Below are 24,819 nucleotides of genomic sequence, written 5' to 3' on the forward strand. Positions count from 1 at the left end.
GCTATTGCTTACTTACTCCATCAGATGTTCACAACACACACACAGTTAATCAGAACAAATATCACAGATACATTCCAAAGGGGTTTATATACCATTTTAGCCTACTTTGGGAGGTAACAGTAAATGTTCTGGAAAGTAACATCACTTCTACTACTTGGGAGCAACACACAACACCATTTTAAAGACAAATTCTACTTGAAATGATTTAAGAGCAACCTGCTGCTCTGCAAAAATCATAACTATTGGAAATCATTTCTCGCCATTACCTAGGTTGAGAGTTCTCCTCATACATCCGCTCCTTCCCTTCCTTGAAAAGGCTGATGGTCTGCTTGGTTTTCTTCATCAAGTTCTCCATGAACACGCGGAAGTACTCATTTTCTCCCAGGGTCTCCATCTTCCCCTCATAGCGCGACAGGATGGTTCGGAGATGCTGGTAGGTGTCAGGCAGCAGATCTAGGATATAGGGTGGGCTGTTCTTCAGCGCCAGTTTGGGGTTCTGACACAAACGCACCACCTATGGTTGATGGAGAAAAACCCATTTTGAAAACTTAAGTATAGGAAGCAGCGATCAGATACTGAAACACAATTCAGTGTTACAAACACAATGCACTGAAATGTTCACTCGCAACAAACTCTTATTTGTTGTGGATAATAACAACCATCAAGAAAGAACTAACTCAAAGGATTCTTTTCTGTGCTAGGATGAGAAATCAGCTGCAACATAGCAGATGTGGTAAGAAAAGTCTGGGTAAAAGTTTAGCTCACAAGAACTTGTGTCCACAGTTATGCATCAACGTATGTTATGTTGTTAGAAGCATACTTAGAGCATCAGTTATTTAGAACATCAGAACAACTGTTAGAACATCAGTTATGCTTCTAACTTCTGTTAGATGAACTGCAGGGGAAATCCAGGTTCTCCACAGTGATTTTTGTGGGTTTGCTTGGTTTTACTTTTCTAATAACATACCCACAGTGATACGAGGAATTGGATTAAAGGGTTATTAAATGAGCTCAACCTGTCTTCCGCTTGGCATACAGCTAAACATCTTATTTTTCCTCCTTCTAAGCCACACGTGCTCTATTCCTGTTGTAGCAGCAAGATCACATATTCTCAAGGCTAAGAACTTGAATCTGTTAACCCACATTTTGTGCATTCTACAGTGAATTTAAGGGATCGTTGACAAAATCATTTCAGGCACTTAGTTTTGCATTACTTACTTAAGGCCCAAGTAACAGGTAGAATATTCCTGTTCAGAGCTCACAAGCAATGCAATAGTTCTACCTGTACACACCCAAATCAGGATGCAAGCTGAACTGAATACAAGCCTTTAACACACAGGAACAGAGAGCTTACATGCCAGAAGCTCATGACAGCAAGTTTATGTCACAGGGGAGGACAAAGGAAGTCATCCACCATAGCCAAAATTTTCCATTATCTAGACTCAGAGAATGACAGAGATAACAGTGAAGTCAGTGGTGCACTTTCAGCTATAACAAGGGCTGAAACTCTGGAGCTGCAAGGCCAGTTTCAGATGCAGTTTACAAGCAGAGAACCAGCAGCTGGTATAGTCTTACTGCACACGAATGAGGTCTAAACTAATGACACTGCAAGGTACAAGGGTATCAAACAGTGTGGTGCTGCAGAATGCAAAGCTTAAGGGAAGTGGATAACAAAAAGTGAAAGAACCATCTCATGTCCTTTTGCAGTACATCATTTCCACAACATGCTGTGAAACCTTCAAGAGGAATCAACTAGTTCCCTACAACACACATGTAAATACCTACTTCCCTCAAACACTTTACATGCTGATGGCAAACAAAGTAATTTATCCTGAAACAGTGCTTCAGCATTTAACTTTGCCATTCAGGGTATATGCAGAAAGCAACCTCGTCAAGTGACATCTCCAATTATATCCGACTTACAGCAGTGCTTCTAGTAAGAGCTCACTGAGAAAGAGTCAATCTCAGCACAGAGAAAGTGGATCAAAAGTCAAAGAGAAAAATCTGACTGCCATTAAAAGAATGACGTGCCTAAAAAAGCCTCTGCAAGAACACATGGAAAACTCCTGCCACAATTTTCCTCCCATTTTGAAGAGGCTGCTGTGGTCTAGATAAGGAGATGGATGGTCAGACAACCAGCTTACCCAGTTCATTCTGATGCCTGAACTTCTGTGAACATTGTACAATGAGCTACATCAACAGATTGAGTCAACACACTTGTCCCCTGAATAGAACCTGCTTCACCGTGCAGCATGAATAGGTTCTAAATCTGCTCCTCAGACACAGCTGAGTTGTGCTGTGGACAGCAAAACCTTGTTTTCAGATTTATTTCTCTTTTTTCCCCCAAAAGAAACTGGTTGTTACACATTTTAAACCCTTACCAAAAACACAGTCAGCTCTGGTGACGCAGCCACATTAAGCTGGCAAACACGTCACAGTATGTACTTCTCCCTGTCGTCTGTAATAGGAAACAGTTTGGCTGTTACCCCTTGAAAATACCCAGCTACAGAAGCAGCAGACCCACTGTGCTGCTGTCATGTAACAAACCAGTAGCAATGAGGGAAAACTTCCCCACAGCAGGAGCAAGTTCCACATCCTCATAGCCTCTATTAGAAATGTTTCCCAAGAAGTGATTTGCAAAGATACCTCAAATAGTTAACAGAAAGGCCAAAACTGCTGGGATTTTATTATCAAATGAGCTGCTTTATTTACCACCTAGGCCAAAATCTGCTCAGAGAAGCGTTTATATAAGGTGAGCAGCAGAAACTGCTGCCTCTTGAGCAGAGTTGCTCATTTCATAACAGGAGCAACAAAACCAGTTGCATTCTGCTTGTTTCTCAAAGTGTGCACTTGCAGCATCGTGACAACGGCAAAAGGAATGTTCCCAGCCCTGGGAACAGCTGCCCCTTAGCGCGCTCCCCTGCCTCGAACAGGGACTAGTGAACTGAGCAAAGAGCAGCAAGGATTTTCGGTTAGGTGGGATGGCAACACACGCAAGCAATCCGTGTTTTTAAGGCAGCATCCCAACTCCTCCACGTTTGCCTGGCTTACGCTTTATTCGGAATAAGCTTTTTATGGTGATATTTTTTGCCTTTTAGAAACACCAATAAAGCATTTCAAACTCAGCACAAAGAGTTTAAGAGACTGGGAAGAAGCCTAAAATTGCCTGATTTTCATTTGCCAGCCTCAAGAGAAGAAAATAATAGAAACAAACCGTTTCCTCCCTCAGTTTTGAGGCAAGAATCTCTTATCTCCTCACTCGAGGAAAAAAGTCTCAAGCAGATTTTCTAGGCCTGGAACTGAGCCTTTTCCCTCAAGACTGTTCAGCTTGCCTTGACTTGTTTCTGGATGTAAAACATCCCCGTTCAGCACTGCTTCGCTAGGCTTGCACAAATAAAGCTACTGGGTAACCAGTGTAGGGAACAGTGACACTAGATAAGAAAGTGGTGTCACAGGCACAACATATACCTAACCTGAGAAAACACAGCACGAACCAGCTTATCTGAACACTGCAGTCCAGTTATGCAGCTGGATTGGGTGCATGTCAATAGAAGCAAGAAAGAAGCACTCGAGAGAAAACAAGATACCTAAGCAAATGCACTCATTTAACAACACCCAGTATTTGTTAGGAAGGGCAGAGAATGCAGCTTAACAAATCTATCCAAATTGTCACTCACCAGCTGCCCTCCAACGTACCCCGAATCCCCCTCTCTCAGCTTCCTGTCTGCCCATCCCATCCTCTTCCCCCATTTTGCTCATCCCCAGCCTGCTTGCTGCAGCCATTGGTACAGCACCCTGCTTCTTGTTCAGGCAGAAAGTCCCCAGCACAGACACCCCTTACCTGCTTGCCTCAGGCAGGGGACAGTGTTTAACTAACAGGCCCCCAGTGTGCTTTTGTGCCAGATGAGTGTTTTCCAGCTCAGACCCCTCCTTCAGCACAGTTCTGAAAAGCCATAGTCTTTTCCTTCCTTTAAGAACTAAATAAGTACCTTCTTCACTAAAATCACATCCCATTTCATCCTCAGCCAGCAGCAAAAAGAAAACCTACTCAAAGGTCCCTTATCTCCTGCTGAATTTGCATTTGGCCTCTCCTCTACTTACAATGAAGGTGACCTACAGTGGCATTTCTCCGTATCAGTTTTAGAAACTGAATGGTATCAGTACGCTGTTTGGAGAAGCTTTATCTCAAAGCTTGTCTTCCTCCTCCATGTCTTGCTGCAGGTACTCTTACCACTCTTCTGCTACATCCTTTATACCTCATCCTGAGTGGCTCACAACTACACATCACCAGTTCTTCAAACAGAATCCACAGCAATGAACTCAAGAGGTCTGCACTACCTGCTGCCCAGATCACATTCATAGGAACTGATTTGTAATTTCAACCTTTTGTGTAAAAAATAGGAATTGTTTTCACCAGCCAATACATTGTATGTTTCTTACACTAAACACTGCTTTATTTGCTAAACACAATGAGATGAGTTTATTATAAGCATAATAAAAGCAAACTAACAGCAGTTCCCCCCACTGGCACTAATCTATACTCTTGACTAGGTTCAGGACACTGCAAGGAAATTGCTATGCTGCTATTCATCACTGCAGGCTCACAAGATACCAGACAATGCATTCAGCTTCCAAAGACACATTTAACCCCTATCCCATAGGTAAGCACAAAAACATCACTGAAAGTGAACAACCTGCTGCACAGGGATGAATAGGGCTACTTGATGTCCATGCTCTCTATGTGTCCACATGCAACTGTGGGAGGAAGTCAGGACTGACAGAGATTAGAACTTGAAGCAAAAGGAATCCATGTCAGGCAGCTTATGGAGAACATTATGGGGAAAATATTTGGACAAGAATCAACTTGCATAGGAAATTCATCAGTCACATCTGAAAACAGAGAAGCACGAATGCTTTGACAGCACCAGCTGATTATGCAGACTTAACGAATCAGGTCATGAATGTAGCGTACGCACACAGATACAGCTCTGAAAGGCAAACACATCATCTATTAAACATGCTCACAAGCATTTCTTTCATTTGCACCTGTAATTTCATTTCTTGGCCCAGAAAACTAACCCATTTTCAACACTTGCCATGCGTTTAGCCTTTCTCACCACTGGTTTCACAAGGACTCTCTCTGCCTGGCAAGTTGCTACACTACTAAAAAGATGTTTAATTCAGATGCGTGCATGAGTACAACCGAAGCCTAATTGAAACGTGGAAGGCTTTTCACAGCCAAATCTTTCCTCTTGTACAAATCAGATTGAACAACTAACTCCTTAAGCCTTTAAAAATTAAGCCTATACATCAATGTTTTCAGATGCTGCCCTGCCAGGGCACATTTAAGAGTTTTCTTTAACAGATACAACAGTAGCCTTGGCTTTTCTGTCAGTGATATGGTGGAGAGGGTATATAGCCAAAGAGTAGGTGTGCAGATCTAAAGCTGTGAAAGTACCCACCCCACACTAAACCATCTCACTGCAATTCCAAATGCCAAGGTAAGGGAAAGGCTGTTTCCTTTGAGCAGACCAGGTTACGAGGTCAAACACAGGTTGACATCCACATCCATATCGCATGCACAAGAAGGAAGATGTGCACTCTTACAAGTTGTACCTGCAAGTTAAACTTGAGGATCACGTTTCCAGGCTCCAACTGCCTTTCCCACAGTAGCAGTTATGCTTGCCCTCAATGTTTGTAAGAGAGCCACTGGCACCTCTCAAAAGGCTTCCCTCTTTATCCCAGTCTCTCTCTGTAGAAGGTGATCAAAACTCATCACAAGCACAGCAAGGCACAACTATAAACCATGCCTTTTGTTGAGCCAGCCAACACAAAGTGATTTCTTGGCATGAACATGATTTAGTATGTCCTTAAAAACATCACCTGCTCTGCCTGCTTCGGGATTTACTGCAGGAGATTCTGACTCTGCATGGATAAGCAACGCAGGGAAAAGAGAAGGAAAAGTTGAAATGCATAAGCCTGCAGGGCACCGGGATGAAGTGTGCCCATCAGCCCTGCCTGCTCTGCTCCCAGAGGGGAAGAAGGCAGCAAGGTGACACTCCCCAAGGACTGGAGGCATCTTTGCCAATGCTTTTACTCTGCAGTACTTTTAGGGCCCTGAACCCAGCATTATAGAACACACTGCATGTTTTAGCCTCAATTCTCAGGGCTGAACAGCAGTAACATGAAAGGATCAATCAAAATCCCAGGAAAAACCCTGGAGGATATTTATTTTATGCCCACTTCTGGGTGCTCACTTACTGGGCCTCCTACAAGTAATGGAACATTCACTAACATCTCATCATCCTCGAAACAATGGGTTTACCAACACACCCAGCCAGGCTAGTACATCACTTGCCTCACTCCATCACACCATGGGGCCACAACGTCTGGTGTCCTGCCCCTGTCAGTAGCCATTCCCTGGCATTATAAGAGGCGGAGAAGGGGAGAGTCTTAATGACCCCAGAGTGTAGTGCCCTCCATAAAGGCTGTAAGATGGCCTTTCCAACCCCTGCACCACAGGTTCTCATTTTTTAATGTTAGATTTCATACCCATTTTATCTTTGCATAACTGCATGCATTCACTGCACGCAGGGTTTTATTAATGGGGTTTTTTTATCAGGGTTGCAGGAAAAGGTTTTGTGTTGAGCTCGGTAACGTGGCCCCATTGATTCAGAATAACCTGAACCGCCACAGAGCAACGTTCAGCCTTACCATGCAGTACCCACACAGCAGGCTCTGCCACAGGCCAAAGCTCGCCTTCAGACAAACAAATCCCAGATTCCTCCCTCGTGCAGTTATACGCAGGTAGGAATTCCTATTGCTGCCGCCACCAGGATGCACCTGCAGCTCCCTGCCGCACCTCGCCCATACAGGAATACAGTGGTACAACCCCCTGATCCTCTTGAGCAGGTCCGCATCCTCCATCTCAAACCTTCCCCTCGTTCCCCAGCCTCTTCCCTTCCACAGCCCTGCGTGCAGCTCATCCCTTACAGAGCTGCTCTTCCCCGTCCACACCTTCCGATCTCCACATCCCACTCCCATCCCGCTTCCGGCCTCTCTTCCACCGCATACCTGTCCACCAGCTCCCACACCCTCCCCTCCCCAAAGCACTGCTCCCATTCCTGCGCCCGTACAGCTCCCACCCCACACAAACGCTTCACCCCGGCCCCACAGCTCTTTACCCCCCAATTCAACCCTACAAACCCCTGCAGTTCCAGGCTTACCTCATCCAGCCGGGACAGCCCGACCCCAATCCCCAGCCCAAAGCCCTTCGCCTCAGCCCTACCTCAACCGACAAGTCCCGCTTCCGCCCCAGCCGGACCACCCGGAGCCGCCCCACGGCCCGACCCGACCCCCCCTCCGGGCCCACCTTGTCCATGAGCTTCCAGCACTTCTCCACCATCTTCTTGTCCACGGCGCCGGGCTGGTGCGGGCCGAGGTGGTGGTGGTGCGGCTGGAACGCGTCCTTCATGAGCCCGATCAGCCCCCCGGGGCCCTTCTTCAGCGGCGCCGACATGAGGACGGCGCGGGGGCGGGGGGCAGCGACGAGCGGGCCCGCACCCGCGCCCGGCCCGTCCCCCCCGTCCTGCACCGGGCCTTGGCCCTGCAGGACAACCGGACGTGCGGCCGCTCCCGCGGGCCGGGCCGGGCCGGGCCAGGCCGGGCAGGGTAGGGCAAGGCGGTGGCAGCGGGAGCCGCGGGCGGTGGCGGCGGCAGCGGCGGGGGCGCCCGGCTCCAGCGTGGCCCCGCCCTCCGCCCCGGCCACGCTGCTCGCTGATTGGCTGGCCCGCCCCCTCCGCCTGGGAGGAGCCGGCGCTGATTGGCTGGTACCCGCGGCAGAGGGAGGGGGAGCGGGGAGAGCCGCGGCCCGTCCGCCAGGCCCCGCCCGGCTGCCGTAGCACAGGCGCAGGGCGGCGGCGAGGGCGGCGCGGCCGCCATGTTTGATGAGGGCGGGCGGGGCGGGGCGGGGCGCGGTCGCCATGGGAACGGCGAGGGCAGCGCCTGGGGTGGGCAGAGCCGGGCCCGGCTGAGGGCATCGGTGGCGGTGCCGTTCCGGAGGGTGCGGAACGGGATCGGTTCCCGTTTCCAGGAGCAGGTTCCCGTTTGTTGGAAGGGCCGAAAGGGGAAGGGCGACGCCGTGTGCACACAGGGTGAGAGCGGGCAGAGAAACGGAACCTTTTCGAGCTGACAGCGCCGAACCTGCGGAGATCATGGCGTGTGCTCGGTTCTGGGTCTTCGCTGCCTTCAGATATCCTCTTTTCAGCCTCCTTCCTCCTGCCTGTGTGCTCCTGGTGAGGTCTCCCCCAGCGCACGGCGTGCTGAGGCATGGGATGAGCAGGACAGAGCCGCACCGCGTATAGGGAAGCAGCCCTGCATAAACCTCTTGTTAAACTGTCTCGATTTTACTGCCTTTACTAAATACGCCTGGGACAGGCTTTAAAGCCTCGCCTGGCTTTAATTACCTGGGCAAATTTTCCTCAGGATTATATCGACCTCAAATATGTCAGCGTTTATTGAGGCCGTGTTCCTGAGGCTTTTCCCATTAGGTGCTAATGGATCCTGGCGAACAGTCAAGCCGGCTTGACCACCGGAGGGTGCCCGAATACCACAAGTACCTGGCGAGAGGGCTGGGGAGGGTAACACCAGCTTTGTGGAGCAAAAATCACCATGGCCCCGGTCCAAAGAGATCAGGGAACGTGCCTGAGCAATTGCATTCCCAACTATCTGCTTCGCTCCACGTTACAGATGTGTTTCTATACCAGGCTTCAAGCAAAGGGGGCTTCTGCCTTCTTTCCCTGCAAGAAACAAGAGCCAAGCACCTCTTTGCTTCTATCCCTCAGGCCCATGATGGAGATGGGCACAGCTGCGCTGGAAAGCCACATCCTGCTGGTCGAGTGTGTCTTGGTGCCTCTGGCTCTCCGTGTGCATGTATGGCTGCGGGCAAGAGCAGCCTTTAGGTCCCAAGGAAAGCTTCCCCTGAGCCAAAGAACTGCTCTTGGCTCTGCCCCTTCCTTCTTCCCTCTGGCTGCAGAAAGAGCAGCACTGGAAAGTGGCACTGGAGGTTAACGTGCTGGAAAGAGCCCCTGGGTAAGGTTGGAAGGAGCCATGGGCCACGACAAGCAAGGGATGCTGTGGTGGGGAACCCCCCTGGAAGTGCTTCCTTAGCACAGTGCTGGGCTGAGACAAAGGGGAGGTTTCTTGCTATGGGATGAACTGTTGATCAGGCAAGCCTTGGAGGCAGGTGTGGACTGAGGTGGTGTCCACATCCCCTTGGCTTTGGGAGCAGAGAGGTGAGGAACAAATCACTGCTCATACCAAGAAGGTATTGGGCAGGGAATAGCCACCAGTATGGTTTGGATGGTGCCCTTTGCCTGCCTGTGCTCAGGCCAAGGTTGTGGTGTGGGTCTCCAGGGCATTCCTGTGCATCTCAGCCTTGATGTTCCTTGGAGGGACATGACCTGGCAGGCAAAAGCTGACAATGCAGGGCTAAGGCAGAGGCTGTGGGACCTGGAGGAGGCACTGGAGCAGGCACAGAGACAAGCAAGACACTCATGAAACAGAGGGCAGGAGTGGGAGAGGGCAGTGGCACAAAGCCAGACAAGTTTAGCCCACCTTTCCCTTTGGTCTTAACCACTCAGCCCCAAAGCACCCTGCTGTTGGATAGCCCTTCTGCCTCCTATGCTGTCAGCACGGCTCATATAGGCTCATACAGATGCCTGTATTCAACACAGGCAGAGATTCCCCTGCCTCCAGAAGGCATTCCCTTGCCATCTCCATTAGTGCTCGAGAAGGGGCTGCTTTCAGCAGAGGTAAAACCTCAGGCAGAGGTTTGCGGTCTTTGCCACATGCAAAACTCTGCTCATTTTCACTCTCCCACGCTGTAGAGAGGTAAAACTTTCCCTGCAGGGCTTCCCCTTGCCCCTGGCATCGTCACAGCCCTGCCAGGCAGGGAGAGGATGCAGATAACTGCTTCTGCTGTGGCACCAAGGTGACGCAAAAGGGTGTGTGATTAAGAAACGCTCTCACTGCTGCCTGTACACCCCAAGTCCTCTGTTGAGGACCGACAGAAGCCCTCACAGTGTTAAACCCAGGATGGTTTATTTGGGGGTATAGAGTATGCCACGGCCATAGGAGTAACTGCAGAGATGAGCAGAGTTTAAGGTGAGTGCTTTGTGATGGCTTTGGTGGATGAACACGAAGTTACCTCCTTGTGTTCTTTGGAGATCCCTCCTAAACGTGGCTCTGAAGCAGTTTTTCCTATGCTTCAAGGATACACAACTAACAGATGAGGCAGAGGCAAAAAGAGACACACAAACAGAATAGTTTTTAACCTGGCTTGATTAATGCTGTCAAGTTGCACATCTGAGTGTGAGCTCAGTGGGACTGTTGCTTTTGTTTAATACCACAAGACACCTCAGTCTGGATTGTTGCATTACAGTACAAATAAAAACCAGAAACAAAACCACATCTGCATCATACAAGGTGAGAAGAAGATGAGAATTCTAAATATTTACAGAGAAGGGCAAGGGGGGAAAACCACAAAAAATATTTACATAAAAATACAGGAGCTTGTCAGCATATACATTTTACACCAGTTCACAAAAAAAGACACTCTATAAATTAAAGTGAAGGGAACTCCAAAGGGAACCCAAGACTTTCTGCGAGGTTTTTCTCTCATGCGGCTCAGGGAAAGAAAAATCAAGTCTTTTACAGCAGGAAAATGAACTGCAAAACAACCCTTTCCTCCTCCCTCCCCACAACCGGATGAGGCAAGGCTCCACACACGCAGGTTTTATGCCTGTTGAGACCAGACCATGCCTTTCAGCATCAGGGATCTGCAGCACGAGGCTCTGGGGACACTGCTGCTCTCCTAAGCTGCCTCTAAGGGAAGCAAACCAGGTTTTCATCCATGTTTCCTAATGCTTCAGTCACTGTACTGATGACCAGGGTATGCATGAGGGTCTGTTCCTTTCTGGAGGTAGAGAGGAACAGCAGGTTTGCAAGCTGGTTTTGGTTTGGTGCAGCAGCTTACTGTGCAATCCTTACTGACCCCCCCCTTCAAACGATGAGCATAAAGCCAGGACCTCTGGAAAGACACAGGCACAAAGTTGTGGGTGTTTTGTCTGTGCATATAGATTTCACCTGATAAGACTCTTTAAAAGGGAGACGTTAATGCTTTACTTAAGACTTCATAGGGACTAGGTCCTCATTACCCAACATCTGCACTCCCCCTGGCTCTAAAGTCTCTGCTCTAAAGCAGAGGTGACAATCCAGTGTCACCTGCGTGCATTAGGGAGAACCTTGGCTGGAAACCTTGGAAGTGGCAATTTGAGGTGCAGACAGCTTCTGGCAACTTAGAAGGGTGTTACTTAAGAACATAGCTGCTTGTTGTATCACTGGAGATAGGGTTAGGCAAGGAATTACTACTCGGAGCAGAACGGGACTTGCAGGAAGAGTATTCTTTGTGTTGCCCTCCCATTTCTCTGCTAGGACACTAAGAACTGAATGCCCAACTCACAGGTCCTACTCACACAGCTGGTATAAACCCCCCCTTCCTCACTCTGATGCATGATGCCCTCTGGAAGCTCAGCTATGACTTGGGGATGTTTTGACTCGATGCTGACTCAGTTGATGAGGATAACCACAGTACAAAAGGAGTGCATAGTTCACTGTATGGCTTTGTGCGGGGTGGATGCGGGACGCCTCCTGAATTGTACTCAGTGTTTAAGCCATGGGCAGTAGCTACACCAAAAGAAAGGTGCTGGTGTACTATTCTCTGGGAAAAGCTGGTGCCTTAACCTTGCTTTCTGTTTGCCTGTTTGCCCTTGTGGCTCAGCACCAGCATACAGCAGTTACTTTGGGCTCTCAGAGAGCTTGCAGCCGTTGAAGTACACGCTGATGTGGCTGTGTGCAGAGGGATAGTGAAGTTCTCTGCTGCCTTTTTTAAATGGAGACCTTATTCTCAAGAGGAAGGCTGTGTGTAGCAGCCCCCTCACTTTCAGAAGCCCTTTACAGCTTTTCCTTCCCATGGGTGACAGGGTACATGGCACCTCACACAATGCACTGAGCTGCAGGGCACAGCCTCACGCAGGAGCAGTGACAAGTCCATAAGGAACAGAAGTTGTCCAAGGATGGCACTAGAGGGAGACAGTGGCTTTGAGCAGGAAAATCCAGCGAGGCATTGACAATTCCTGTTAGTAGGATAGTGCTGGTTAACCTAAGGCCAAAACGGAGGTTAGGAGAGTTGCTGTGGGGCAGGAGTGGGGAGTTAAGGCTTCCACGGAGAGGGAAGGTTGACCTCCAGCTCTCATGACCTGAATCCCAAATAGCCTGAACCAAACACGTTGTCCCCGCTTTGACTGGAGACCTCAGCAGGTAACTTGGCAGCTGTGGGGAGACTGTACTACAATGCCTTAAGACTGCTACTAGTCCTAATACAGCACACACCTCTACTGAGAGAGCAGGCACTCAACAGTGGACTCGCTTGGTGTGCTTGTGCTGAGGAACCTGGACAGGTCAGCCCTTCCCTATGGAGTCAGCTAGCAATGCCCACCTCGTGGCCCCTTTCTATCTATTCTTGTTTCTTTTCCTCCAAAGAAAACATTACAAAAGCCTGACCCCTCTAACTCACAAGGAGATGGTGGTAACCTGGCTCACAGTGCTGCTTTTTCCTTTATCCCATTCCCCCCCCTGCTGCCAGATTCAGCTCTCTAACATGGCAGAATGACTCTTCTCAACATGATGTTTAAACCAACAGCACTGCACAAGAAACAGGACCATGAGGTGGTGCCACTGAAACAGCCCCAGATGGGGCTACAAGATGAAAAAGAAGGTAAAAGCTAGGTAGCAACTAGAAACAGGCTTTCCTTAGGATTTAAAACAGCCATGGAAGTTTTGTTCTGTCACTGTGAGCGTTAACAGCTGTGTGCCAACTGCAGAACCTCCAGGGTTTTAATACAACAGTAAGAGATTCAACACGGGTGGAAAAGCTCTTCCTTCATCCACACAGAACAGGAATGGCCTTGGGTAAAAACTAACTCAGTCTCAAGTATTGCTTGCAAAGCCCTGCTTAATGAAATGGATGTGCTTTATAAGGTGAGGTTGTAGGGCATCCTGGGATGCCCGTTTTTCTTCTCTTTGACAAGATGGAAAGCTTTTAAATACCTAGGACAACGTGGTTAGTGTATTAGAGAGCGCACTGACCTTCTGTCCCTCCTGCTAACTGAACACTGGTATGAGCTTCGACTGCAACATGGGAGGCAATGCTATTTCACAGCACACAGTAACTACTCAGTATGTGCCACAGCTTCACAGGGATCCCTTTGCCAATGCAGAACTGAAAGGTTACAGAAAGCCATGTCCTGGAGACCTTCCTTGAGGTCAACAGGAGCATTCCCTGATCTAAGAGCTGCAGAATCCTGCCCAGGGCTAATAGCTGGTCATGCAGATAACTCTTACTGCACTTAGTCCTTCCCAGCTGGTTAAGTCTGCCTCCAGTTTACAAGCTGGACAGAACCTCAAGAGACTTTAGAGTATTGTTTTGTAGAGATGATGCTGTCTGGCCAGCCACAACACAGCATCACATTGTCTGGACCGGAGACAGCCTAGCAGTAAAGAGGAATTGGCATGAAATGGGCGTGCTGCTCCCAGTGGGTGTGCATGGTTTGGTGTGGTTTTGTGTCGTTTCTTTTGGTATGCGAAATGCAAACTGCCCTACTTGGCTCCCATAGAAATTGCAAGTAATTGGTTTCTTGTAGTCCTAAACAGTTTGTAAGTGAGCAATTTAGACAGTGTGTTGTATTCTGAGCTTGCTTCAGAGCCTATTCCACAGGCTTCAAGTGAAAACTGGCTCCCACCCACTTCAAAGCAATTGAAATGGATCCACGAGGCCTAAGCACTAATTTTCAAGGGAGACCTCAGCATTTATCAGGTAAATACTTGGGAATTCTTCCCCCCCCCCATCCAGTTCTTGCTGTGCAACCTTGTGGGGGGGGGGCAGAACATTGGTTTTCCAAGGCCTGTATGGAGCCCCTTGCTGAGAAGCTGGCAGTGGGAAGGGAGAAGAGCTGCATGCACAGTTCCTCATGCATGGGGAGGATGCGGCGCTAACTGCCAATGGCAAAGGTGGGGAAGGACAAGCATCTCCTCCCCTCCTTGCCCCAACAGCATCTCTTTCACCTCTGCCCGGCCTCTCTGGCAACGTCTGCATGCCAAGAGCCTGCCTTATCCATTCCAGTTGTCTCAAAACTACATGGAAAAGCTCTATTTCTACTACATAAAAACAGTGAGTGGCGGGGCTGGGGTGCTGCAGGGGGGGGTTTGCTTTGCTCGTCGGGGCAGGATTGGTTTGTGTTTGTGGGGTTTTTTTTCCATCACTGAAAAAATAAAACAGTCCACTGTCCAGCAGAGGCTGCTTAGACTCTATCCCACCTTCCCCCCCACCAACTCACTCGACGTGGACCTCTGTTTCAGGCCTCTGCAAACACAGCTCCGTCGGGAGGAAGGCTCCCTGGCCGAGCGCCGTGGCGTAAGTTCTACTGTGCACATGGGTAAAACTGGGGGGCACAAACCCCCCTCCTCCAACATAGCCCCCTCTTTGGTGCTGAGGCATGGTATGGTAATCCTCCAAATTATCATACTGGGACACCACAGTCATAGTGCTTTGGCGTTTCCCAAGGGTTTGGTACGGGTAGAGCAGGGCTGAGTCCCTCTCCATGGGCTCGGGGTGCTGCATTCTGAGGCTGTGGCTCCGTTCGGGCTTGGGCGGCGGTGCCATGGGGGAGGCAGCGTGCTCCTCTTCCTTATAGCAGTCTCTGGAGTGTTTCTCCATGGACGTGGTGGGTCTGCCTCGAGACCTCTCCAAGTCTGGCCTGTCCTCTGCCAACCTCACCTCCTTGTGGTTCAGTCTCAGGGTCTCCTGGCTCCCCGGGATGTACTTGCTGCCCGCGTGCTGGTAACCGATGGGTTCGGAGGGCTCGGGGCCACCTTTGGGCCGGTAGTCGGGATAAGGGGGCCCGTTTTTGGGTTCAGAAGGCTGCCTATGGCTCGCTTCCTGCTGCAAGTGCGTCCTGTGTTCGTTTGTGCCGCAGCCTGGCTCGTGGAGCTTCCTGTTCCGGATGCTGCTCTGCTTCTGGGGAAGGGATGGCTTCTCTGACTGCCCGTTCCCATAGGCCCCGTGGTAGTGGGCTCTGTCCAGCTCTGGCTCAGGGTGCTGCATGTAGTAACGCTCCTCGCCCTCGGGCGTAGCTGCTTTGGCCGGGTACCTCCCCTCCTTCCCTTCTGCCACGGTGAGGAGGCCAGTTTTCCCAGGATCCGACTTGCTGCGCAAGTGTATCACATCCAGTCCTCCCAGATCCTCCTGCAGCAGCGGGGCCACGTTATCATACTGGGACATCACCGGCCCTTTCACCTTCTGCCGCGTGCGGCTCTCCCGGCGAATAGACTGCATGCGGTACTTCTCCATGTCCTCCAGGTCCCAGGACATGTACATGTGCTTGATGTCCGGGGCAGGTGGCACGTCTCTGCTGATGAAGCTGTGCTCTTTGCCTGCGAGGTGGCCGATGAGGCCACCCCGAGGGTAGGCTGACAAGCTGGGGTAGCGGTACAGGCCCTTGCTCTGCAGCCGTGAGGCATAGGAAGCAAAGTCTCTGCTGGGCAGGGGGTGGAAAGGCCGGACCCGCACGGTGCTGTAGGGATCCAGGTCATAAAAGCTCCCATCAGCGGTGGTGTAGTAAGAGGATGCAGAAGAACTGGAGTAAGGGCTGTACCGGTAATGCACCCGCCCGTTCTCAAAGTAAGGCTGCAGCTGCGTTACGTGGTAGTCGGAGTGGGGCTGGTATGGCTTGTACTGATAGAGGGGCCGCGGGCAGTACACTGGCTCATCATCCGGAGGGACCTCGGTCCGTGAAATGGGAACCGAGCGGATAGCGGAGGCAGCAGGGGTGGGCACGTGCAGCGACTGGACCCTCCGGATCGTGGGGTAGGGGGGAGCATCCTCGGCATAGCCGGTGCTGCGCAGGCCCGTTGGGCTCACGGAGGACACAAACTCCCTGCGAGGCTTGGAGTGCAGGGCAGAGGTGCTCTTCCCTTGGGTGGTGTAGGTGTTGTAGCGAGTGCCCGCGGACGCGGGTGTCTCGGAGCGAGGAGGGTAGGCTTGGTGCTGGTCGGGCTTGCTGTGGTACACGTGCGGAGGAACGCTGTCGGGCCTGTACTGGTGGACGGAAGCTGCCTTGTGGTGCAGGTAGCTGTCTGGAGCAGAGGGCTCGGGGATGCTCTCTGGCTTGGGATGCGGCACGTACACGGTCTGCAGGGAAGCGTGCTTGGGAGGAGGGGGCGGTGGTGGTGGTGGCAGCAGGGCTTCCTCCATGGAGGAGGCCAGCATGGAGGAGGAGAGGAAAGCGTGGTAGTTGGAGTTGTTGATGGGGTCCGCGTTGTTGGAGTGCATGGCGGCAGCGATCTTGCTCTCCAGCGTTCTCACAGGGGGGACAGGGGGTGTGAAGCTGTAGGAGGAGTGAGTAGGGACGGACTCGGACCGCAGGTGCAGCGGGGGAGCCCTCGTCATCTCCCGAGGCTTTTCCACATGGCTCTGGTGAGCCGTGGGCACAGAAGAGGAGGAGCAGCGGGTGCTGGAACTGCCTTCTGAGACAAAGCCAGGCGCGGGCTCCGGTGGCTTCTCAGGTGCGGCTGTGCCCCATACCTATAGAGAAAGAATCGGTTAGACCCAAGTCTTCCCCCTCCTGCTCTGTACTTAAAATCACAGATGCTCGTATGGATTAGTTCAGTTTAAGTCCTGGTTTGCTCTGGAGAGCTAGTGCACCTCTGGAAAAGAGAAGTGGAAGCTCTCCCACTCAGCAAAAGCAAGGGGCTGGTGGTGCCTCTGGGAGGTGTTGGGACCCATCACAAGTGGCAATCTAGGGCAAAGGGGGGAAGCTGTCTGCCTACAGCAGTGTTTTGCTTACAAATACACTTAGTCGAATGAAAATGCACCTGGGATTAAGCTCCTCACACCCTGGTGAGCACCTCAAGGGATAATACAGCAGAAACCCCTTCCTTAAATGTGGCTATGGTGCTTCAGACAGGCTGCAGCAGCTTGGATTTCGGAGGGGATGTCTAACCCTCATGCAAGGAATCTGAGGGTATGGTCAGTCTGAGTGCAGAATCCCAGAATCCCGGGTTAGAAGGGGCCTTAAGGATCATCTGGTCCAACCTTTCAAGGCAAAGCATGACCTGGACTAGATGTCCCAGCACCCTTTATCTTGGAGTGCCCAGTGTTGGGGAATCCACCACAAGAGAGGATGCACAAGTTCTCACTTGGTTCTGAGCACTTCTGAACTAGCATTCCCTGTACCAGTTACTCCAGCAGATACCTATTTCCTTTAAGCCAAGGGGAGCAGCTCAGTTTGGATATAAGGAGGAAGTTCTTTACTGTGAGGGTGCTGAGGCACTGGCACAGGGTGCCCAAAGAAGTGGTAAATGCCCCATCCCTGCCAGTGTTCAAGGCTACATAGAACAGAGCCTTGGGCAAACTGGTCTCGTGTGATGCATCCCTGCCTGTGGCAGGAGCTTGGAACTGGATGAGCTTTCAGGTCCTTTCCAGCCCAAACCATTCCATGCTTCTATATTGGGGTGTTCCTGAGGAAATCCTGCACCGCTTTCCCCTAAGCCTGGCTCTGGTGGGATTCCCAGTATCCAGTGCCTCCCCTGCCTTGTGCCATTTGGAACGGCACCCTCCCAGAGCTGAGCCTCCTATGATCACAAGCCCACGTGAGGCACATGCACGTACCTGACTGGAAGCACTGGGTGCTTTGGTGGAGGCCACCGGCACTTGTCCCGTTGCCGCCTGGGGATCGTGGCGCTGTGCCGGGGCGGGCTGGCTGCCCGGTGCTGTGCGCGGCGCTGGCACCGCCACCTCCGCCTGCGTCGTGGTGGCACCCGCCGGTCCCCGCTGAGGCTCGGCTGCTGCTGTCTGGATGGGTGCTAAGTAGGGCAGGGAGCCCGGGGTGCTTAGGACAGGAGGAGACTGAAGCTTGTCATCAGCTGTGCAGGTGGGGATGTGGTGCTTGTCCCCAGCCCCACAGGGGCGGAGCTGGGGCTTATCTACAGGCAAGTCTGCTGCGGGTGGCTCCCAGTCAGGCAGTGCACCAGGAGGGTGGGGGGGGGTGTGCTCCCAGTCCCCTGCATGGGAGGGGAAGTGGTCTTGGTCCCCCGGTTTACCAGGATGGAAGCTGGACTGCTCCTGCTCTGCATCTCTGCTGCCAGGCACGTCCCCGGGGGTGTGGAGAGGTGGAAGGGGGTCCTGGCTTCCCGGTGCACCCGGTGGGTGGTTCTGCTCCCCGGGTGTGCTGCTGCTACCTTGGAAGTCCTGCTCTACTGGTGCACCCGTCTGGAAGTGAAGTCGGCTCTCGGGCAGACCAGTATAGAGGTGGAGCTTGTCTGGAGCACCGGCAGAGAGATGGAGCTTTTCTAGAGCTGTGCCAGCTTCAGCCTCTCCATAATCTGTGCTTTCAGCATGAGCATCTCCTGGCCTTTTCTGAGAGTGGGCGGACGCTTGCTGCGCGGACTCGGCTAACGCTAGGGCCAGCATGCGCGCCGCGCTTTTCGGAGGAGGAGGAGGGATAAGAGACACAGAACTGACGGGAACAGGATCCTGGGGGGAGTCGAGGGCAACTGCTCCTAATGGGGGGAAAATCGAGAGAGAGAGTTGATTTGACGTTACCCAATAAGGAGAGTGACCTAATCCTAATGCCTACTATAGAAAAATAGATGCTCTCCACACTTATTCACAGTGGCCGTTCCTTCTGAGGTGGAACACGACTCAGAGCTCGTGTCTCACAATGCAAACGCTGCTCAAGAACACAGCAGTTCATCACAAAAAGGGATGGGGGGGGGGGAGAAGAAACCACAAGAGATTGTCTAAAGGCTCCTCTTGCATTTCTAGAGGTAGGAAGCAGAGAATGAGACACCCTTACACAATTTTGATCATAAGGTTTTAGGCGAAAAGGTCCCTTCTTCGAGTGTTGGCAGAGTTTTAATTTAACAAAGAGAAGTCTTAGGTGGTCTATTGGCTGCAATGATTTAGAAGGACATGCTAGAGGTTTTCACATATGACAGGATGGGGGGGAAGCGGTCTATAGGGTATTATGTGATTTGTGTGATGTAGGGAGAAGGCAGAGGTTAAGACCTTACTGATCTGCACAGCCCTGCAAGACACCTGTGATCAGAACTGACGGGCAATCCCCTCTCCTAAAAGGCACGCAGAGGAGGACGTTTCTGAGAGCTGGTCCCCTTTGGAACTTAAAGAAAGAATGGAGGAAAATGCACTGTACCTGGCTGTGTGTGTCCAGTGGGTACAGTCTTATTCTGACTGCTTGACATTGGTCTCTCCCCTTCTTCTGGCAACTCTGCTTTGCCAGCAGCCACTAGCTGCGTGTGCTGTAGCTCTTGATGGGCTCCTTCCCCTGCTCCTGTTTCACTGTTTTTCAGGGGCAAGGACATCTGGGTTGGGGACCTGTTTGTGATTTCAGTCATGCCAATCCCTTTGCTCCAGCTGGAAGCAGAGTTGTTTCTGGATGCGACGGGCACTGCCCCGGTGGCTTCAGGCATGCGGCTGGGCAGCGCGAAGGAGACGGGTTCTGGTGTAGTCAGTGGTGGAGACACGATGGGTTTCCGGCCCATCTTGGGTGAGAACGTGGGGGGTTTGCAGCTCTTCTCTTCCGTGGGGCTCAGGTCCAGAGTGAAGAAGGGACTCATCTTCTCGTGGAAAGGGGAGACTGGCTCAGAGCTCGTAGCACTGCCTGGTGTCTGCGACTGGCTGCCCGATTCTACATCTTTCTTCAGTAGGCTTGGCTTCTCCTTATTTATGCCAACGGACTCCAGCAGGGAGGTACTGCTATCCAGGCACTCCGACTCTGCTTGGGGTGGGCTGCACTGAAAAGACATGGGGTCAAAATCCAGGCTTGCGACTCCGATATCGGGTGGGCTCAGGTCAACATCTTCAGCAGACCGAGGAGAAATGAGGGCAGGAACGTGGATGAGCCCCTCATCCCCATCGCTGTCATCGTGGGGAAGGTTGTCATAAGAATTGCAGCGATTCATGTTTCCCAAGAGCTCTCCGTTGAAGGAAGCAGACAATGCATCGCTACTGGACCTCGGTCTTCTGGGCCTAAAGAGTTTAGATTCCCCTAGAAAAGGGCAGACAGAAACGGGTTTGTGTCAAACCTTATTGTCCACGAGGTGGTCTTTTTAAAGTAGTCTTAAGGCAGTGTGCGAGATGCTCACCTGCTCAACTCTGACACACAAACCCAATGTAGCTCATTACTGTGCTTGCTCAAACACTCTGGTCTGATTTAGTCTGGAACTAAGCTGTGTGCACAAGCAAAACTAGTCTGAGTGTGCTGTAGAACTAAGGCTTTCTCTGTGATACCCATCTGTGTTGAGCAGCAGTAAGCTGCTTCGTTAGTTAGTTAGCAAATCCAGCTTTTACTATAGGGCTGGGAATGAAAATCAGCCGTCAGTAATGCCAAACTGCCTTTTGAAATGCCCACAACTCGTCTTACCATCAACAGCATGCAGGGAGGTGAGTGATTCTTCACTCTTAGCTGAGCGAAGTGTGCCGCTGTCTCCTCGTCCACCTGAGGGAATGCAGCAAGACAGGGAAAGGATGAGATAGGGAAGTGGTTTATATCTGGCCATGTAACACTGGCAGGAAACCCACAAATGGGTTTCCAGCAATGGTAACAGTTGTGCTTGTTTTAGAGACTGGGGGAAAGTAACCCAGTAACTGCTGCAGATGACAGGTTGGGAAACAACCCTCCCAGCACTCTGCTGCAGGCCCTGTCTGGATGTACCCATGGTAATGGGCTGGCTGCTGCCAGCAAACAAAACCCCTTAAAAATGGGGAAGGACGTAACATTTACCCAACTTGTTTGATGAGCACTAAACCAGTGTGACTTCAGCACTCTGAGAGGACAGCCACAAGGGCATTCATAGCATGTGTTTGCTATCTACAACAGTCTCAATCTGGAAATGGCACCAGGTAAAAGATGGGATAAAAGTCCTCGCTAGCCGGTGTTTAGGGATTTGTGGTGTGTTTTACCACAAGAATATCTTGTTGCTATTATAAATTGGGAAAGAGACAGGAAAATATACATGGAAAGGGCTGAGAGTTCACCCTATGTGGATATAAAAAGCTGTTGGGTGCTGCCTCTAGTTACGTTTTGGGGGTGAAGGTGTTTGTGGAAAAGTGACTTTAACTGGTGTCTTGTGAGAGCAGCAAAAGGAGACAGAACTTACTGTCTCATAGGAAGTGTCATAAGGAATTACTCAGACTTATTCCAGTGGTGCCCACATATGGGCTTTCACCAGCGTGCTCTAGATCTGAGCTAACATGAGATCCATTTAGGAAAGAGAGCGGTTAGCTGAAGGTGTCATGCACGACTCGAACGCTAGAAGGAGATAAAAGCACACGGCAGATCTGAAGTATTCCCAGCTGGAAAAGCCTGCCTTTTGGGAGCTGGATCCGCAGCCTCACCTGCCAGGGCTATGGCTTTCATTTCCGAGGGCTCGCTGGGATTGCGCTGCAGCTTGCGTTTGGACACGGAGGAGGATTTCCCCAGGTTGAAGAAGGAACGCCAGCTGCCAACTGGAGACTTCTTCATCTTGCTGGGAGGCCTCTTCCTGGGGTGAGAAAACAGGGCAAACTGATGGAGGGAGGGGAAGCTGCACTTAGCTCCCGTTACTGGTCGGTTGCTATTAGCACTGTCTGGTTTACTCAGCTTAGAAACTTGATCTCTTTCCAATAGCTGAGGATGTTTTTCATTCCTACCCCTCTGGTGTGGTGCAGGTGAGCTAAGCCCCATGCTCATACAGCACGCCAGTGAAGGAGTGGCTTTTATTTAGCTGGCAGATGCACCAGCTCTCTATGAACTGTGAAAGCATCTCTTGCTGATGCTGTAAAATCACATCTGCCTCCCTCCATTCAACTGCTCCATGTCGAGCAGAACCTGGATTTGTTCCAGGCACTCAGTCCTGAAACCTGGAAACTTCCCTTGTTTCCAGGTGTTCATCCATCCCACTTACACGTCAGTGTGTGTGACTACTACAGGTATCCCTATGCAACACATACAACACGGTTTTATACATGTAATAACCTTGCTGAAGAGGTGGCAGTGGCACAGAAGTGACATGGCTAAACTGAGTCCAGCAGACAGCTGATCTGAGCTGAATCCTCACAGACTCCAAAGCAGGTGGAAAAACTGGCTACATTCCTCCAGGTATGATCAGTGTAAGTCAATACTGGCAAGTTTTTGCTGTGATAAAACCCCAAACCAGTTATGACATGTGCTGGAAAGGAAAGTCGTCCCTACCTTTCAGATGGGAAGTCTATGACTGTGTGGAATTTCCCCTGTAAAGCTGCAGGGCCTTCTCCCACTTCGATGTATTTGCTGTCGGCCACGATGGGAGAGTTGATCTGGGCTTGTGTCCGTGCCTGGGCTTCCTCCAGTGTGAGCAGCTTGGTGGAAGGAGAGGACACCAACAGAGACTTGGGCCGTGATAAAGAGCTGTGCCCTGCAAGAGAAGACCACAGGCAAGAGGAGGATGAGAACACAGCAGTACAGAGATCAAAGCTCTGCTCTGTGTGTCTAGGGAGGTGCTGTGTTTTCCTAAAGCTTTGTTATCACAGCCACTGAAAGACGTGGTCAGAGCAACCCTTTTGTCAGAGGGAGGTATGGTTATGACAAACACAAATACACATAACTGAAAGCAGCTTAGTGCCTTTTAAGAAGCAAGGAGGTTAGAAACCCACATGAACATAAGCCTGCCTTAAGCTTCACCTGCATGCAAAAGCCTGCAAAGAAAGCTATGGGTTCATTCTTACACCGTTTTTGGTCAGCCCCAGGTTCCACCTCTTGGTGCAACAGAAGTGCTGTGTGTGAGTTAAGGGGTTGGGAGGAAGGATGCCATTGCATCTGCACCCTGGTTGGTTCCTTCCCTACAGCACCCCAGCTCTTGTGTAGTGTATGTGTTTGTCAGGTGTAGATGCTATCCCAGGTGAAGTTTGGGTTCCAGCTCTCTTTGCCATACCTGGAGTGGCTTAAAGCAGGCTTGGCAATACCACTTTCACCTCTCAGGGGTGGAAGCAGGTAAGAAGCCATGCTCAAAGCCAAGCTCCTGGAAGCACTGAAGAGATGCTGCCTTGCCTGCTCTTGCCTCATCTGCTGTCAAACAGCCTGAGCCATCTCCCTGCCAGTTTTGTGTCAGAGCACACTGACTGTGAATGACCAAGTCATTGAACAATTAGCTGAATTGCCATGGTCCACTCTAAGCCTGGATAATCATTTGGCTCCGATTCTTAGTGTGCTTATCTTGCCCTGGCACTGCTCAGCCAAGTTAACCTCTGGCTCTTCTTGACTTGAAATTGCCTTCCTGTAGGAACAGAAGCTGGACTTGGAGCAACTCTGCTGTCTAAGAGGAGCTGTTTAAAAGGGGGAGCAGTAAATACATTGGAAACCCAACTATCTGTACCCCACAGGTGGTTGAACCTGCAAAGGATGAGTACACTTCATAGTAAACTTCATAGGCAGGTTATCAAAGCAGATGGTACAGGCTGACTGCTGCTTAGGAGTAGTAATAGCTCGTGGTACCTAAGTTTGCTGAGCTAACAGGGAGTAAACTTCCTTGATGCAACTCTGCTCCTTTTCAATGGAATGGGCATACTTACTGCAGAGGCCAAAGCATTCCCTGTTAAGTTCCTTACTTGCTCTGTATTCCATTAGTGAATACAGAAAGCTTTCTTTAAATTGCTTTGTTTCCCTATGTTCTAAGGTGCTGGTGAGGGTGGGCACATCAGGCATGGTGTGGTGCTGCAAGGCAGCTTGAACAGACATGCAGGAGCATCCTTGGGGATGGTTTTAAAAAGAAAGGGAAGGGAGTAAGGGATACACAGGTTTAAGAGATTACTTACAATTTCTTAGTGCTAGAACATAAAAGCAGCAGCCAAACATTAAAGATGCATGCTTATGTGGAGCATCCTTGGCTTCTATGAAAGGTGCTAGCAGCAGTTTCTAAACCAGGAAATCTGTCCTTTAGCTTACAGAACAAATGTATTTTCAATGTCCCAGATGCCCATTAAGTGCCTCCTATCTCTTTTGATCAAGGTGCAGCTCCTGCAGGAAGGCACTCACCTGCTCCATCCCGTATGACTGAACTGAGCTTGGAACTGAAGAGGACATCCACGTGGTTCAAGATGAATTCCACAACCACTGACTGGATGCGCACCTCCATGAAGGCAGCGGTTCCACTGAAGCAGGCAGACTCTATCTGCTTTGATCTGAAGAGAAGGCAGAGGAAATGAAACACCAACAGCCAGAAGAACACCTGAAGATGTGCTCCTTGTGCCTGGTTCCTCAGGCAGGACTTCAGGGGCAGGGATTGTCTCCCACTGACCCTGCCCAGCCAGTACCCCAGTATTCACAGCAGCAAACTCAAACAAGACATCATTTGACTGCTTGGGGGTAAACTGCCAGCAAGAAGAAAAGAGTTTACCCTAATTAAGTGTCCACAGGGGAATCTATGACTCAGGGTTCTCACATTTCTCAGGCTGGACACAAAAGCAGCCCAGGAACCAGTACAACAGGGGCCACGTTGTGGCTGAACTACATTGCTGGGTCAGGAGCAGGCCTCGAGCTTGTGCTTCCTTCCCATTAGCAGGTTTCAGAGGAGGAAAAGAGCACATTGGATGGAGGAAAGGAAGCTCCTTCTCACCTGCTGAAAGCTGTGATTTTGCTGGTTTTATGGAAATAGAAAACCTCATCTTGT

General features: G+C 50.8%; 2 protein-coding genes and 1 long non-coding RNA gene across 10 annotated transcripts in view; 1 reads left to right on the top strand and 2 right to left on the bottom strand.

Moving 5' to 3' along the window:
• The window catches only part of CBL (Cbl proto-oncogene), a 33,952-nt gene extending 26,382 nt beyond the window's left edge, over positions 1–7,570 (bottom strand). Inside the window, exons 1-2 of the mRNA XM_061368552.1 lie at positions 7,373–7,570; positions 267–514 (exon numbers count right to left, since the gene is read on the bottom strand). Coding sequence (XP_061224536.1) covers positions 267–514; positions 7,373–7,519 — 395 coding nt within the window. The 5' untranslated portion in view covers positions 7,520–7,570. The remainder of the gene's footprint in view (positions 1–266; positions 515–7,372) is intronic.
• A 2,522-nt stretch (positions 7,571–10,092) lies between these two features.
• On the top strand, positions 10,093–24,294 carry LOC133220464 (uncharacterized). The gene is made up of 3 exons (XR_009727741.1): positions 10,093–10,164; positions 10,273–10,485; positions 24,159–24,294. It is a non-coding gene; the product is annotated as an uncharacterized LOC133220464 (long non-coding RNA).
• Positions 13,957–24,819, bottom strand: part of ARHGAP32 (Rho GTPase activating protein 32) — a 136,679-nt gene continuing 125,816 nt past the window's right edge. For all 8 annotated transcript variants that reach the window (XM_061368589.1, XM_061368586.1, XM_061368587.1 and 5 more), the window contains 7 exons: positions 24,186–24,331; positions 22,368–22,569; positions 21,533–21,678; positions 20,559–20,633; positions 19,329–20,183; positions 17,786–18,675; positions 13,957–16,699 (listed from right to left, as the gene is read on the bottom strand). In XM_061368589.1, coding sequence (XP_061224573.1) covers positions 14,450–16,699; positions 17,786–18,675; positions 19,329–20,183; positions 20,559–20,633; positions 21,533–21,678; positions 22,368–22,569; positions 24,186–24,331 — 4,564 coding nt within the window. In that variant the 3' untranslated portion in view covers positions 13,957–14,449. The remainder of the gene's footprint in view (positions 16,700–17,785; positions 18,676–19,328; positions 20,184–20,558; positions 20,634–21,532; positions 21,679–22,367; positions 22,570–24,185; positions 24,332–24,819) is intronic.

This window comes from Neopsephotus bourkii, unplaced genomic scaffold (assembly GCF_033783945.1).
Source record: "Neopsephotus bourkii isolate Nb327-2 ecotype Australia unplaced genomic scaffold, CSIRO-AGI_Nbou_v1 NB_1433, whole genome shotgun sequence".
NCBI lineage: Eukaryota > Metazoa > Chordata > Aves > Psittaciformes > Psittacidae > Neopsephotus > Neopsephotus bourkii.